Source organism: Hypomesus nipponensis, chromosome 10 (assembly GCF_054491055.1).
Source record: "Hypomesus nipponensis isolate SF chromosome 10, ASM5449105v1, whole genome shotgun sequence".
In the NCBI taxonomy this organism is placed as follows: domain Eukaryota; kingdom Metazoa; phylum Chordata; class Actinopteri; order Osmeriformes; family Osmeridae; genus Hypomesus; species Hypomesus nipponensis.
The window spans coordinates 17,065,001-17,080,000 of NC_140370.1; the positions used below are offsets into that span (position 1 = coordinate 17,065,001).

A 15,000-nucleotide genomic window follows, 5' to 3' on the forward strand; every position below is an offset into this window, starting at 1 on the left:
AGAGACAGAGAGAGAGACAGAGAGAGAGAGAGAGAGAGAGAGAGAGAGAGAGAGAGAGAGAGAGAGAGAGAGAGAGAGAGAGAGAGAGAGAGAGAGAGACAGAGACAGAGACGGACACAGAGACGGAGACAGAGTGAAAGAGAGAGACAGAGAGAGAGACAGAGAGAGTAGTATCCCATAAGAAACGCATCCAACCATGACAGGACGATTAACTTCCCTCTCTCTCCTCCCTCCATCACTCTCTCCATCGCTCTCTTCATCCCCCCCCCCTCACTCTCCTAGCCCAGTAAAGGGTTAACTCTGTCAGAGAGGGGGCTAGCTGTGGACATGGCTCCTTCTGTTCTCAAGGACAAGGGCGGTTAAGGCCCAGCGGGAGGCTGACTCCAGTCCTCTCCTGCCTGCCACACTGGAGGAGCACAGCAGGTGCACGCAGGGAGCTCTGAACACAACACTGTCATGTTTAGGATCTACTCATTTAGCAGAACCTTTCTTCCAAAACCGTGTGTGTGCCGGGGAGGGGGGGGGGGGGGGTCTCAGTCAAATGCTCTACCACTGAGCCATTTCATCCCCCCATCTTCATTCATGGATACTGTACAATGAGGGGTATGGTGTACTGTCCTATTGTGACAGAGAGGGGGGGAAAGAGAGAAGAGGATGAGGGGATCAGGGAGAGGAGAGGAAGAGAGGGAGAGTAGCAGAGAGGAGGAGAGGGGAGATGATGAAGAGGAGGAGAGGGGAGATGATGAAGAGGAGGAGAGGGGAGATGATGAAGAGGAGGAGAGGGGATATGATGAAGAGGAGGAGAGAGGAGATGATGAAGAGGAGGAGAGGGGAGATGATGAAGAGGATGAGAGGGGAGATGATGAAGAGGAGGAGAGGGGAGATGATGAAGAGGAGGAGAGGGGAGATGATGAAGAGGAGGAGAGGGGAGATGATGAAGAGGATGAGAATAAAAGAGGAAGAGGAGAGGGAGATGAGGGACAGGGTAGTTTGAATGCAAAAGGGCTTTTGGAAAAAAAAGAATGTAGGTAAAACTCTAGAACTCCTTTTTTCCCTCTCTCCTTCCCCTCTCTCTCCCTCTGATCTATAAGTCCTTCTTTCTGCCTCTTCTCTCTCCTCTCCTGCCAATCTGTCCTGTACTGCATTGGCACAGCTACACTGCCTATCCCAAACTGTGTTAGCTGGTCCAGATAGACTCAGATGACAGGGAGAAGAGGATGGGAGAGAGAGGGAGGACTGAGGAGAAGGGAGGAGTGGGGGTGAGAGGTAGGACTGAGGAGAGGGGAGGACTGAGGAGAGGGGAGGACTGAGGAGAGGGGAGGACTGGGGGTGAGAGGTAGGACTGAGGAGAGGGGAGGACTGAGGAGAGGGGAGGACTGGGGGTGAGAAGAGGAGGATGGGGGAGAAAAGGGAGGACTGGGGGAAAGAGGGAAGGCTGGGGGAAAGAGGAAGAGGATGGGGGAGAGAAGAGGAGGAGGATGGGGAGAGAGAGTCTTCTGGCATGGATAGACATATAGTACAACTGTTGTAAAATAAGTTCAAAGATACAAGAAAAAGGTTCTTAAGGTTCCATAAGTCTTATCATCGGCTACCAGCCGGACAAGAAATGACAGAATACCGAAACTGCATGGGCCGCGCAAGACACGTCCCCGTTCCCGCAGCGCATCATGCACGGACTGACTTGCACCCGTCTGTCTCGTGCATTCTCTCTGCTGTGTATTAGATTTCACATAGCTTACTCTCGAGGACAAAACAGACTGATGTTTGTTTTCTGTCTTGTGCACAATTCTGCAGTGCAGCTGGTTTTGGTTGGTTTGAGAAATCTCGAATGAATTCAGTCTGGAATTGATTAGCTCACACAAGTACCAGGGCTGCTTTTTTCTCAACCATGCAGGTTACTACAATCCGAGACAATGAAGGGAAAAAACAAACCGGGCTTTCTCAGATTCACTATACCCAGATAATTAGGATGCAATTATATTTCCCATTTATATTCCAAATAACCGACAAAAGAAGCGAATGGGCTATAATTAATTCTGTCGTTTATTCTAAAAACAACCCGCAGGATATCTAAACAGTCCATGGAGTTATTGGCTTCTGATCAATACGAGGAGACTTGATAACCTGCAGTGTAGCTACGCTTCTCATTGGCCATTCATAAAACAGATCCTCTCAGTCACAACACTATCCGTCCCGGTTATGCGGGTGAAACTCTATCTTGAAACACGACCTCACTTTGTAACAAATCTCGGGTCAACTACCGCTGGGATGTCGCCAGCTAGGCATTTTGTAATCCGTTAAACGGTGTTGTAGTCTACTGACCTCTCGCCGTTAGATGCCCGTTGCCTTGGCGTTCGCAAGCAATCCAATACGAGGCGCATCATCTCTGCGGTACTGACTCTCCCATCGCCACCTCTGGTACCCGCGCAGGATCCTTGTCTCCTCCCCGCAGACCGTGGCTGTCTCGGTGGGATTATTACAAACCGATTATAATAACTCGGTAATCCTCGGTGCGTTCTCTAAAACCAGCCGGGACAGAGACCGTTTTGGGGTGAATTTGTCGCGTCTCCTGAACGTGACCATTTCTCCTTGCTACTGCTCACACCGCCTCCATCCCCGTAGTTTCCGCTGTTGGCGTCTATCACGTGAGGAACCCAGAGTCAACCCTGGAGACCGCAAGCGCTGGGGAAGTTCAGAGCTTCTCACACGTCTTCAGCATCATCATTATTTTGCCTCTTTTTTAGTTGATATTCCTAAACGGTGTAAAACATATTAGCAGAGCCGCAGCTGCACGCCATATAGGGTAGTTCTGTTCAGAAATATGTTTTTTCTCAACATTCTTTTGGCCCACTATGAATAGCTGGCAGAGTTTAATAGCGCTCGCTGTCGGGGCGGGAAGTGTGTATGCTGACTGCTCTCCCGGTGTGTGTCGAGTGAAAAAGCTCAAGTACAGCTCGAGGCTGAAATAACTGCACAGCTGGCGATGTGATTGTCAGCCTGTCACCGTCGGCTTGGTTTCCATAAATAGAACGGCATCAAACACGGGGAAATGTTTTCGAGGCGCTTTTCTCACAAAGCCGTGTGTGTTTTAACCCAGGGTCCCATGCCCAAACGGCCATAGACATCCACGTGCATCGCCAGCTGGTATGCCTGTACGTAATAACGTCATTAAGAAGGGGCCAAACTCCAACAAACCTCTTTATTGACAGTGTTCAACCTAGCACAACTATTGGCAGAGTTCATCCATTTGTAAATATCTACCCAACTATGACAGGAAAAACGTCTAAATCTATAACCCCTAGACAGGACTTTCATAGCTGTTCGGAAAGACGAAGTTCTTCTCTCCAAGATATGAGATGTTCTAGAAAGGCCTTGGAGGTGTTCCGATGACACCCGGTCTTTCAGCTGTTCCTCGGTAAGATCCGTGACGACCGCAGAACCGGTGTAAGTATTCAGGTGAGGGAGGACTGCAGGGTGACCAGTTAAAGGGGGTCAAAATAAGGAGCATTACAGGGTCCAAGTTAGCCTTGGGTATGACCTCTGACTTTTGTGCATGTACCATATGAGATGGAATGAAGTTATATAGTGTAATGGTTTCCCTCTGTCCTAGCTCTCTTCCTGTCCCCAGTACTCCCCCTTTCCTAGCTCTCTTCCTGTTCTCAGGCCTCTCTCTCCCCCTTTCTCCTCTCCACGGCACACTGGCAGGGAGAGGAGAGATTTACATCATTATAGTGTGTATATAACTACAACAAAATCTTCCTAAATCAACTAAGCTCAATAATGATCTACGCCAGGCTTACTAAACGGAGTTACAGAATAAAAATATTTGATCCTAATTAAGTAAAAACAACTAACATCCTGTAAATACAAAAACAGTACAACAAACGAACAGTAAACACATTTGGGGAGGAGGCGCTGTTAGAAAAGTTCAATAAGTTAAAAACAAAATGGCACAGATTCTCTGGCCTGTGACATGACCACCTCGGAGATGACCTCTGATTGGCTGTCATCATTGGGACAGGTCGGCCAATGAGAAAGTCACAGTCTTGTCTACAGCTCGTCCTTCAGGTTTGAGTCTGTGTCCTCCTCCACCTCTCCAGCTCCCTCTTCCTCCTCTTGCTCCACCTCCTCCTGTTCCTCCTCCATCTCCTCCTGTTCCACCACTTCCTCCTGTTCCTCCTCCTCCTCCATCTCCTCCCGTTCCTCCTCCTCCTGCTCCTCATCCACTTCTTGTTCCTCCACCTCCTCCTCCTCCTCTTCTGGCTCTGCCTCCTCCTTGGCCTGGTCTCTCCTGGACACCTCCTCCTGCTCCATCCTCCTCCTCTCCTCCCCCTCCTGGGACTCCTTCATCTTCTTCTCTGGGCCCTGGACAACGACAACATCAGCATCACAATCAAATCAATTAATCACTGATGGCCAGGGTGGGATGTGTGGTTACCTTGGTCTGCCCCCAGGTCTCCTCTCCCACCTCCTCAGCCAGCGCAGGGTCGTCTGTGATCAGGAAGTTGTCGAAGATCGTTCCGGACTTTACCTGAGACAAACCACATCAGTCACATCTTTCAGATGTTATATTTCAAAGAGAGCGATAGGAAGGAACAAGACTGTGGTGCGTAGAGAAAGAGAGATGGAGGGAGAGAGTGAGCGTGATAGGGAGAGGGGACATGGGCGTCGCCCTCCAGTACAGGTGTGTCTACCTGCCAGAGGTCCAGTCCGATGACCCCCAGGCTGCTGAAGCGGTAGATGTCCGGGTCAGAGCTGAACTCCGGGTTGTCGATCTCAGGGTGCTCCCACTTCCCCCTGTAGGCGGGGTTATCAACCATGCGGGCTTTCCATTCGCCCTGAGGAAGCACACACAACCCAATCACAGTCCAAGACATGGTTACATTAAGTGGCTTGTCCCGTCTGCATGGCAACAACATTTACTTTGTAGAGGCAGCTACAGATGATTTTACCAAAAGCAACATTCAGTATATAGGGAGGCTTTCGAACCTGCTACCTACAGTTAAAAGCTCTAACCACTAAGCTATACCCCTTCGCCAGTGCATTATGGAATGTTTCATTTTGCCTACACTTATCTAAAGTGACGTTCAGTACATGGGGGGGGATTTAGAACCTGCTACCTACGGGCAAAAACTCTAACCACTAAGCTGTAACCCTCCCCAGTGAATAGGGACATAACTCTAACCACTAAGCTGTAACCCTCCCCAGTGAATAGGGACATAACTCTAACCACTAAGCTGTAACCCTCCCCAGTGAATAGGGACATAACTCTAACCACTAAGCTGTAACCCTCCCCAGTGAATAGGGACATAACTCTAACCACTAAGCTGTAACCCTCCCCAGTGAATAGGGACATAACTCTAACCACTAAGCTGTAACCCTCCCCAGTGAATAGGGACATAACTCTTAACACTAAGCTGTAACCCTCCCCAGTACATGCTCACCTTGTACTCGGGGTTGGAGATCATAGGAGGTTCCCATTCTCCATCCATCTGCTCGTCCCAGTCTTCTGGCTTCTTAGCATCTGGGTCCGGGACGTTTTCTGGCTTGTCCCAGCCCTGGATGACAACAATCACTGTCAATTTATGAAAATACCACTTTGCATGTCCTGAAATAAGATAAATAATCCTAAACTCCACCCAGGTGTGCCGCCCACCTCTGGTTTCTGGTCGGTGGGGTCCTTCACCCTCTCGCGGTCGTCCCAGTCCTGGGGCTTGGTGGCCTGGGGGTCTCTGATGCGGCGCGGGGGCAGGAGTCCCCAGTCCTCCTCCAGGCTGCCTCCCTCCACCCTCTGGTTGTCAATCTTCACCTCGTAGCTGTTGTCGGGCCGCAGGATCAAGGTGTACAGGTGGGTGTACTCGTCGTCCTGAGGCATGAAACAAACAGCCGTTTGGAACGTTAGGCATGTGGGTGTTTGGATTGGCGAACGGAACTACAAGCACCACAATGAAGATTCAGTGGCCAGCTGTGGAGCGGCCTCCATATTTGTAGTTCTTTATTATGGGCGTATCTAGCCCTATTTTGGAGGGGCTTGTTCCCCCCCCCAAAAAGTATTATTATATACAAAAATATATCTATTTTTTTTTTCTCCTTCATATTTTAAATCTAAATTTGTCAGAGGTCAAACTAGAGGACACAATTTAAAAGGATATTTTCACCCAAAAATTCTGGGGGAACATGCCCCCAGACCCCCCTATAGTTTTGTTGGGTCACAGGAAAAATAATGGTTTTATCTAGGGGCTTAGCCCCTCCCCCCCCCTAAAAGTGGGAACTTTATGCTATGGCGCTCTGAGCACAGAGCTAGGGATTGATGGACTCGCATAACGTAATCATATAGTCATTTAGTCAGTGCTTTTTTATCCATAGCAACACACAAGAGGGATTTCCACCCTGTCCTACGGATATGCAGTCCTATACTTCACCACTGAGCTACACTCATCCCCACCTTGCATCTGATGTCCTTGTTGATGAGGTGGTTCTTGTCTTTGTAGTTGATGATCACGTGAACCTTCTTGGTGCTGGGTCCACAGATGTCAGGGCCTGGAGGAAAGACAAGGCTATTATCTAGTACATGCTATTAAACTCTTTATGACTCTCGACAACAACAATATTAAGATGTCTAATGGTTGTTGATAAGTTGAATTTAGTTAGAAATGATCTATGGTGAGTTTGTATTTCTCTAGTTACTGTAAGCTAACTTTGCCGTTGTAGAGAAGACAGCACGGTCACCAACCAAACATGATGTTGTATCGCGAGTCTCCGTGCATGTCTCTCTGGTCCAGTTCCGCAGGGAACAGCTTGACGTATCCTCCACCACAATCGATGTTCTGCTCGTGTTTGACCGTGAACTGGACCACCAGGGTCTTACCCTCGTTGGAGAAGGGCTCAAACCGGGCCGAGGTGGAATAAAACCGGGCATCCTGGCTAGTCTGCAGGCCTTGGGGGGCAGGAGAGATGGACGGTAGTACGGTTCCGTGTCAGGGTTTGTTGAAAAATAACGGACAATAAATTAAATAAATAATTATTAAACAGTGTGTAATAATTTAACGCTGTCACTTAACTGTCAATTGTACAGAAAGGCGACCCCCCCCTCCTCCCTAGTGTGTAGCTGCCACTAGTTAGAACGATGACTTATTTTTTATCCGTTCTTACCTTTATCTTTTTCTGCATCTCCGTAGAATTTTCCCGCCGTGAGGATCAATTTCCCGTAGTCTGGCCGGTGAGAGGAATCTACCCACCTGCTTGTCCAAGCACCTGACAGCGCATGAAACGGTCTAATGTTAGGGTCCTGGAGCACTATGCACCGTTTAATGACTGGTATACATAGACTAGTTAGATAGTAAGGATTGAGAACATTAAATGGGCATAAAGACAGAAGAGGTAATGACCTGAACAGTGTTACAAACGGTCAGTTTAATTAGCTGGACAGCTAGTGTAGCCTAGCTACAACCACTTAATATATATCTCATGTGTTAGCTGGCTAGCTTTACATTTGTAGCTCGCTTTTCAAGGCATGCACACAATTATCATTGGCGTCATTAGTAGTTTTACATTTCTCTACGTCAACTACAAATTGTAGCGACTAAATTGCTAGGAATGAGGCGTTATCCAGCTAGCTTGTATGAGCAAGTATCATTAAAGCAAAGTGACAGATTGCTTTAGTGAATGAATGGGACTCACCGCCATCGTCGAACTGCTCTCTAAAATATACTGACGGCTCCGTGTCTACAACAACAATCGCACACAAGACGGAGAACACCACAAACTGCATGGTACTGCGTGCTTACTCCCGAATTTTATTTGACCGAATTAAAAGATTAAGTATCTCCCGTTACTCACCGGCACCCTGACACCCGCCTCCGTCATTCTACACCAATCACATGGGCCACAAAACAAATGTCTGATTGTCATTGGTCGGCACGGTGAGCCCTGATGCGGTGGAAACAGACTAGTCTCCTGATTCATTCATTACGTCTTGTGTAAAATCAACTCGCCGTTGCAATACGTAAGCAATGGCCCTGATTAGATTCAAATTATTTAGCTTAGTCGATTTATATTCATTACCAACTTGAGAGCATTACCTGCATTTGTGAAAACGGGTAGGCCAGTTTAATATTGGGGATGTACCATAGTTTCAGTAACATCTCAATGCAACTTGAAACAAAACTTAAGACAATGCTTTTAAATAGTTATTTAATGAAAATTTATGTCATTAGTCACAAGGCAATTACAAAAACTGCATATTTAAACACAAACCATTGAAACTGAAGTCAAGAACAATTTATTTTGTATAACGTCTGTTGGAAAAAGCTGTTTGGAAGCACAGGGCCTCAAAGGGTCTATCTAAAAAGCAGGGGAGAATATACAAAATCCCCCATCAGCACTGTCTACTGGCACCTTCACATGCACCCCTTCACCAAAGGCAATCAGGACGCGTCTCCCCAGTGGACCAGCCTGAAAGAGGGAACAGGAGAGAAGAGTTTAGTTATTCATCCTTTGGTGCCTTATTTTTCTAGTATCTGATCTCAGTGGCTGACATCAGTATTCTTATAGTCATCAACAACTCAGGGAGAGAGTTCAAGAATTGAATCATCACCTGTCAACCATCCCACTTATTCAAGTCACACCTCGAATGAATAGATCAGCAGAAATTATGGTCAAGCACGATCAGGCATTAATATTTTGTTTCAGCCACTACAAGAAGCCATTAGCAGAACTTACCCTTTGTCAAGATGGTTAAAGAGTCCACACAGCTCTTAAGGCCTCACAATCCACTTCATGTTGTTACCAAGGAGACAGAAGGATTTCTGGGAACAGGGATACAAATCACGTAAATGACAAGACCAGCTTCAGTCACACTACACACAGTGGTACATAATAGCCTCAGAATAATGGAACGGTAGGGTTATAATCATTGACAGTAATATGGCAGAATCTTTTCATCAGTGGCTATAACATATTGAGGACTTAAATTTAAGAAGCTTAACTCACCCTTTACATGTCAGCTTTTATCTTAGGAGTCCCTGGGAAAAGTCAGCCATTTTGTGCCTCAACCTGAAACAAATGGAAGGTGTACATCAACGTACAGTGAAGGAGCAAAACAAGATGGTGGGACGTAGAGGCTGACTGGATCAGATAGGAGCGAAAGACAATGCTGCTTTATTCTTCACGGTTTAATCTGCTGAACTATGCGGTCATCATCATCAGCCTCTTAACAGTTGAGTTCGGGGTACAATCCTTGACACTATGACGGCAAAGCGTGGGTTTTAATAAGTCAAGGACAGACCCGACCAATCATAAGCATACAGGAAGTTGATCTTACCAGCCAGTGGTGCTGCAGCCGTCATAAGTCTGGTCCTTCATGCAGAAACTGAAATATAATACCAAATACACTAATTAGGACAAGATAAGTAAGGACAGGTTAAGCAGGTGAGAGAGCGCTGACTGCATCAGATAGGAGCGAAAGACAATGCTGCTTTATTCTTCATGGTTTAATCTGCTGAACTATGCGGTCATCATTGCATCAGCGGCAGTTCAAAGACACCAGTAACATGGAGAGAGTAGGAGGCTGGGCTTACCATAGCCTTGTTAGCCCCCTGAGCAGAAGCCTAGAGGTTGAGCAGAAGATCTGGTTTAAAAACCATGGTTCATCTGGCCTGCTCTGCTGATTCGTTTTGCTGCAAGGGATCAAGATATTCAATGTCAGATTACACCTGAAGGACTAAGATTTGACAACACTTGTAGAGTCGTTTCAGTTTATATAAATCCTCTTCACATCGTTTCAGAGAGATTCCCAATGATTGTAAACATCATCAACGGCAAGATGCAGACGGAGTCATGTAACACTTACTGAGTAGAGCCATCCAGTGACGTCAAGTTAGCCCGGTTGGAAAACGCGAATGACCCAAGCGAAGTGCTTTAGCCTTAAGGAAAAAAATATAATTCAGAGATTCACACTAAAACAACGACGTGTGTGATAAATTACTGCTAAACCATCAGTTTGAATATTTATCAGAAACCGCTTCTGACCACTACTCTTATTCAAAAAAATCATCATAATGGTTAATGAATCTCCTGCTCAATATAACTAGCGTGGCTTGCCAACATACCTCCGTCATTTCTGCAGCACCCATCCGCATGCGCGAAGCTACGCCGTTCAAAGCCTGCAAGTAAAACGAAAACAGTTTGGTTGGTAAAAGCCTTTCATATTCATCTTCTAACCTTAAACACGGCTACGGTGACGAGATCCACGTGCTGTCAGTATAGTTGGCGTTACTTCAGATTAATTCAGATGTCCCTACCAACGTAATTTTCATCACTTGCAACGTGGATCTGAGGAAGCTAACTGCGATAGCAAGATAGACTCTAGGCTAGAGCCAGTTTGCCGCTAGTTAAGGTCTACCGTTTAAAATTCAAAATACAATTCTACAAACGTCATATGAAAACCACCTTTATTTGAAAATCAAAGACGGCAAAAAATACAAATCCACATTCCCATTAATATACTTACACGTGATGTTTGTGCAGATATGTTTCTCTGACTTGTCCCGAAGAATTCACCGCATGGAAGAGACTCTGCAACGTGAGCCTTTAGTTCTTATACTGCAACCCCGCTGAATTGTGGGAAATCACCGGACCAATTCAACATGGCTCCTCTCGTTCTTCCTAAACCCTATTTCCTCCCTTCACTCTGAAGTTAACACTCATTGACCCAAACTCTATTATGTATTTATTATTGGAGTATATTTACACGTTGCAACGTGTCTGCATGTAGATTCAAAATTGATTCCACTATTACATTAGTCTGGTTTGTATGTTAATGTCGTCATTGTGTCTAACAAGTTGAATCTACACTGTGGGTGTAAAAAAAAAAGTATTGAAAAAAACTCTCCTCTTCATTTCACACAATTTATTTCAACATTTCAAAACTTTTTACTAAATTTAAAAAATATATATTTTACGTTAGTCTTTTACACTGCGAACACAAGGGAAATAGATTTCCCTTGAGGCCTGAGGAAAGTGGTGGCCATTTATAAAGCAAAACAGTGATGCTGGTGATTTGTTTTAATGTGATCCTCATATATAGCAAGTTTCATCTATACATCAGTGTTTTACACTGAGAACAGAGGGGGAACAGATTTCCCTGGAGGTCGGAGTCTTATGTACACCGTTAATTGTCATTTTGGGAAAATCACCCAGACCCAGGAAAAAAATGAAATTTGTGTGAGAACTAACTTAACTGTTAGCTACTTGAAGTTGTTGGCTTGGCTTGTGCAATATGCGGAGCTAATGCGTGCACATAATGAATTGTGGATGTAACTCAAACTGTACAATTTGATCCCTTTTTCCTCTTGCTTGAAGGGCAGCAACTTAATACATCATTAATTGTCATTTTGTAAAGATCACCCAAACTCCTCAGGAAAAACAGCATTTTGTGTGAGTTGTTTTGTTCAGAAGCTCAGCTCAGACGTCTTCATTTTCAACAAAAAGCTCAGAACCTCAAAATATTCCAAGAAAAAGCATTTTTCTTATCCGCCTCATCACTATAAAGTTGTCGGTGTCAGTGGCAGCAAAGGCAGCAGGAGAAGGCGGCGGCAGAGGGTTCCTGGGAGCCGGATGTGTGAGAGAACTAACGCAACCGCTCGTTACCGGAAGACCTGCACACCTCTAGGTCCCTGAGGCGAGCAAGAAACCTTGTTGCCGACCCCTCCCACCCTGGACACGCTCTGTTCCATACGCTCCCCTCTTGCCCAGGGGCTGGTTTAGAGATTTTCATTCGGGGTGGCAATGGGGTGGCAGAAGGAAGTTGTTGGGTGACCTCCTGGAGGCGAATCAAAACCCAAAGTAGGGGGGTACAGTGCCTCCTATGGTAAATGATTAGGCTATAACATTGTAGTTTAAATTAAAAAGTAACATTAATATAAATAATAATACATTTTATTTATATAGCGCTTTTCAACGTACTCAAAGTCGCTTCACAGAGTCCAGCATTCATTCAGACACAGTCAAACCGGTGGTGGCACGGAAGCATGACTGCCAATCAGCGCCTACGGCCCCTCCGACCACCACCGTATTATTTATTGAAATGTTCTGAAATATACAAATAATAATTTTCCATGGCAAGATTGGGGTGGCAGTATTTTTTATTGGGGTGGCAGCTGCCACCCCTTGCCAACCCTTAGATCCGCCACTGCACATGCCATAAGAACAGTTTCTTTCCATCCGTACAAAGTACTTTTACTCCTGTCCATAGGAGGCAGTAATCATATAATTCCTCTTGTCAACCGGCCTCAAACAGACGAAGAAGACTACGAAGATGGCTGCGCCCTACAGTTACACACGGACATGGAGGATGGTTGAATAAATTAGCATCTGACATTCAAATCAGACATTAGATATACAACGTTCCGCAATATGTTTACGGAAAGCGCTCAGCGCCTTAGGTCTGCTGTCCCTTTGTTGGCACAAACGACTTTATTGAACGAGACGAGGAACAGTGTAAAACATAGCGCGGCTCTGAGTCGCGTCAACGGGCGACGACACTTCAATGTCAGCCCCTGCTTATCCGTGAGGTACATTCTGGATAAAGTACGGACAGAGAAACCGCAGCCCCATGTGAAGGTAGAAATCCCCGGGTTGGAGCGCATCACATACGCCGACAGAATGCACTACATCCCCGGGTTGTCGAAGCCCAAGTTCCCGACATGGGAGCGGAGCTATAAAGATCAACAGCACTACAAATGCCCTAAAGCTGAAGACATGCCGCTGTACAAGAAAAAGCCGTGCTATGTATTTCACCAAAGGACGAATGTAGTTGAAGGTAGGATATATGTCCACAAAGTAAGTAGTGAGTCAGGTGTGTGTGTGTGTGTAGATGGATGCCTGTGTGTGTGTGTGTGTGTGAGAGAGCTAACCCTAACTCCCATCTTCATGTTATTGTTGTGTTACCAGGGGTTAAGCAAGCCCTGTGGCTGACCAAGTCCAAGATGATCATGGGCCTGCCTGCACAAGTGCTGTCATTGGCCGATGACCCAGCCAATCAGATACCGAACCAGGACGAGATGGTGCAGAACGCAATCAAACACTCCCGGTTCTGGGACACGACTGAGCAACGGCCACCTAGACAGAAGTTCTGGTGAGTTGATCATCTTGGTCCAGTACGATGCGATAAAAAAAAAGAAAAAAGAATACATTTACATTTAGCAGATGCTCTTATCCAGAGCGACTTACAGTAAGTACAGGGACATTCTCCCCGAGGCAAGTAGGGTGAAGTGCCTTGCCCAAGGACACAACGTCATTTGGCTCGGCCGGTTGTCGAACTGGCAACCTTCAGATTACTAGCCTGATTCCCTAACCGCTCAGCCACCTGACTCCCTGAATTTAAAAAAATGAATTGGGTTTTACAGTTGTGTCATTCAGTAGACACATCGGTGGATTCAAATGACTCATGGACAAAGACACACTTCATGATTGAACACAGTCAGCGCAGGCAAAATAGTTTTGTTAGTACTGCTGTATATGACCTTTGACCTCTGCTCTCCTCCTCCTCCTCCAGCCTGTCTCTGATGCGTAACCTGCTGCACCTGTGTGGAGGCCTCCAGGTGAGACACCCTGCTCTGGGCAGGAGGATCCTGGCTGAGAAGTACAGCCCTGTGGCCACCTGGAGCAGAGGTACCGTAGACTTACCTACACCTAGCAACACCCAGCAAACAGCAGGCCTAGCAACACCCAGCAAACAGCAGGCCTAGCAACACCCAGCACACAGCAAGCCTAGCAACACCCAGCACACAGCAGGCCTAGCAACACCCAGCACACAGCAGGCCTAGCAACACCCAGCACACAGCAGGCCAAGCAACACCCAGCAAACAGCAGGCCAAGCAACACCCAGCAAACAGCAGGCCAAGCAACACCCAGCAAACAGCAGGCCCACCCTATGTCAAGATTTTTTAACCCCTGTAACCAAAACAACATTACAAGTCCCGTCCCCTGTCCCCCCCCCCTCTCCAGGTGAGGAGTTGTTCCAGGTCAGAGGTCAAAACGGGCTGCTCTCGAGCAGCGCGGCTCCTCTCCCAGTGCTTGCTGGGAAGGAGGAGGTCCAGTCTACTGTCGACCACACCCTGGAGACGTTCTACCCCCTCTCCCCCACCATCGACCTGTCCATCATTCATCTGTATCAGGAGTCCCACCACACAGGTACTGTACCTGCAGGAAAATATACCTCCCCCTTTCTCCCTCTCTCTCCTCCCCAGGGTTCAGGAGGGACTATCAGTACCCCCACCCCCTGTTCTTCTCCTCTAACCATCTCTCTCTCCCCTCTCTCTCCCCCAGGCTTCAGGGGGGACTACCCTTACCCCCACCCCCACACCCTGTTCTTCATGGAGGATGGCAGTGCAGTCAAGCTCCTCGCAGATCAGCTCAGAGCCAAGATGATCATGTTCGCCTTCGGCAACGCCCTGGCACGCGCCCACGCGCTCTACGGGGTAAACATGCGCGTAACCTTTCAACCCTATGGATACCCCTAGCCGTGTCTGCCAATACAGTATTGACACCTAGCCCTACATTTCTACTTCTGTATTTATGTAACTGCTTAACCTTATGCACACACTCAAACTTGCCTACCTATAAATATATAAAACTATCAAACTTTATTCCTAATTGTCTACACTGTATGTATACCTAACCATATCTGCCTATGTATATAGTGTAAATATATACCCATATATTCCCGTGTTTCTCTATACAGCAGACACCTAACCCTGGCAGTGTAGTAAATAAATCTGTCTGACTGTGTCCACTATCTCTCCTCTTGACTGATGTCTCCTGCAACCTCTCATATCCACCCCTCCTGCCCTTCTTTCCTCTCCCTTCCTCTCCCTTCCCCTCCTACACCTCCCCCCTTCCCCCTCCTCCCCCAGAGCGAGGCAGGGGAGCTGGACAGACCGGTGGTTGTCCAGGCTGTGGGCTTTAACGGCAGGATTTTCCAATACGTGATCCTGCAGC

The 15,000-nt window shown here is 46.9% G+C and overlaps 3 protein-coding genes and 6 non-coding genes across 9 annotated transcripts in view; 1 reads left to right on the forward strand and 8 right to left on the reverse strand.

Annotated features, from left to right (window-relative positions):
- Positions 1-2,384, reverse strand: part of LOC146272035 (uncharacterized) — a 12,844-nt gene extending 10,460 nt beyond the window's left edge. Inside the window, exon 1 of the mRNA XM_084707130.1 lies at positions 2,323-2,384. Within this exon, the coding sequence (XP_084563256.1) occupies positions 2,323-2,384 (62 nt within the window). The remainder of the gene's footprint in view (positions 1-2,322) is intronic.
- A 796-nt stretch (positions 2,385-3,180) lies between these two features.
- LOC146272036 (calreticulin-like) lies at positions 3,181-7,946 on the reverse strand. The gene is made up of 9 exons (XM_084707136.1): positions 7,681-7,946; positions 7,153-7,254; positions 6,734-6,937; positions 6,446-6,540; positions 5,657-5,866; positions 5,445-5,558; positions 4,695-4,838; positions 4,439-4,531; positions 3,181-4,365 (listed from the first exon to the last, which is right to left on the reverse strand). The coding sequence occupies exons 1-9, from the start codon at positions 7,769-7,771 to the stop codon at positions 4,051-4,053; spliced, it is 1,368 nt and encodes a 455-aa protein (XP_084563262.1). The 5' UTR covers positions 7,772-7,946; the 3' UTR covers positions 3,181-4,050.
- A 585-nt stretch (positions 7,947-8,531) lies between these two features.
- LOC146272037 (small nucleolar RNA SNORD81) lies at positions 8,532-8,604 on the reverse strand. Its single transcript, XR_014768366.1, has one exon. It is a non-coding gene; the product is annotated as a small nucleolar RNA SNORD81 (small nucleolar RNA).
- A 275-nt stretch (positions 8,605-8,879) lies between these two features.
- Positions 8,880-8,951, reverse strand: LOC146272038 (small nucleolar RNA SNORD47). Its single transcript, XR_014768120.1, has one exon. It is a non-coding gene; the product is annotated as a small nucleolar RNA SNORD47 (small nucleolar RNA).
- Positions 8,952-9,116: 165 nt separating this feature from the next.
- LOC146272039 (small nucleolar RNA snR60/Z15/Z230/Z193/J17) lies at positions 9,117-9,213 on the reverse strand. The gene has a single exon (XR_014768440.1). It is a non-coding gene; the product is annotated as a small nucleolar RNA snR60/Z15/Z230/Z193/J17 (small nucleolar RNA).
- A 228-nt stretch (positions 9,214-9,441) lies between these two features.
- On the reverse strand, positions 9,442-9,527 carry LOC146272040 (small nucleolar RNA snR60/Z15/Z230/Z193/J17). The gene has a single exon (XR_014768441.1). It is a non-coding gene; the product is annotated as a small nucleolar RNA snR60/Z15/Z230/Z193/J17 (small nucleolar RNA).
- Positions 9,528-9,744: 217 nt separating this feature from the next.
- LOC146272041 (small nucleolar RNA SNORD79) lies at positions 9,745-9,821 on the reverse strand. The gene has a single exon (XR_014767207.1). It is a non-coding gene; the product is annotated as a small nucleolar RNA SNORD79 (small nucleolar RNA).
- Positions 9,822-10,247: 426 nt separating this feature from the next.
- Positions 10,248-10,330, reverse strand: LOC146272042 (small nucleolar RNA SNORD74). Its single transcript, XR_014768439.1, has one exon. It is a non-coding gene; the product is annotated as a small nucleolar RNA SNORD74 (small nucleolar RNA).
- Positions 10,331-12,303: 1,973 nt separating this feature from the next.
- Positions 12,304-15,000, forward strand: part of mrpl37 (mitochondrial ribosomal protein L37) — a 3,155-nt gene continuing 458 nt past the window's right edge. Inside the window, exons 1-6 of the mRNA XM_084707137.1 lie at positions 12,304-12,820; positions 12,952-13,135; positions 13,556-13,671; positions 14,008-14,193; positions 14,329-14,480; positions 14,916-15,000. The exon at positions 14,916-15,000 is cut by the window's right edge and continues 119 nt beyond it. Coding sequence (XP_084563263.1) covers positions 12,415-12,820; positions 12,952-13,135; positions 13,556-13,671; positions 14,008-14,193; positions 14,329-14,480; positions 14,916-15,000 — 1,129 coding nt within the window. The 5' untranslated portion in view covers positions 12,304-12,414. The remainder of the gene's footprint in view (positions 12,821-12,951; positions 13,136-13,555; positions 13,672-14,007; positions 14,194-14,328; positions 14,481-14,915) is intronic.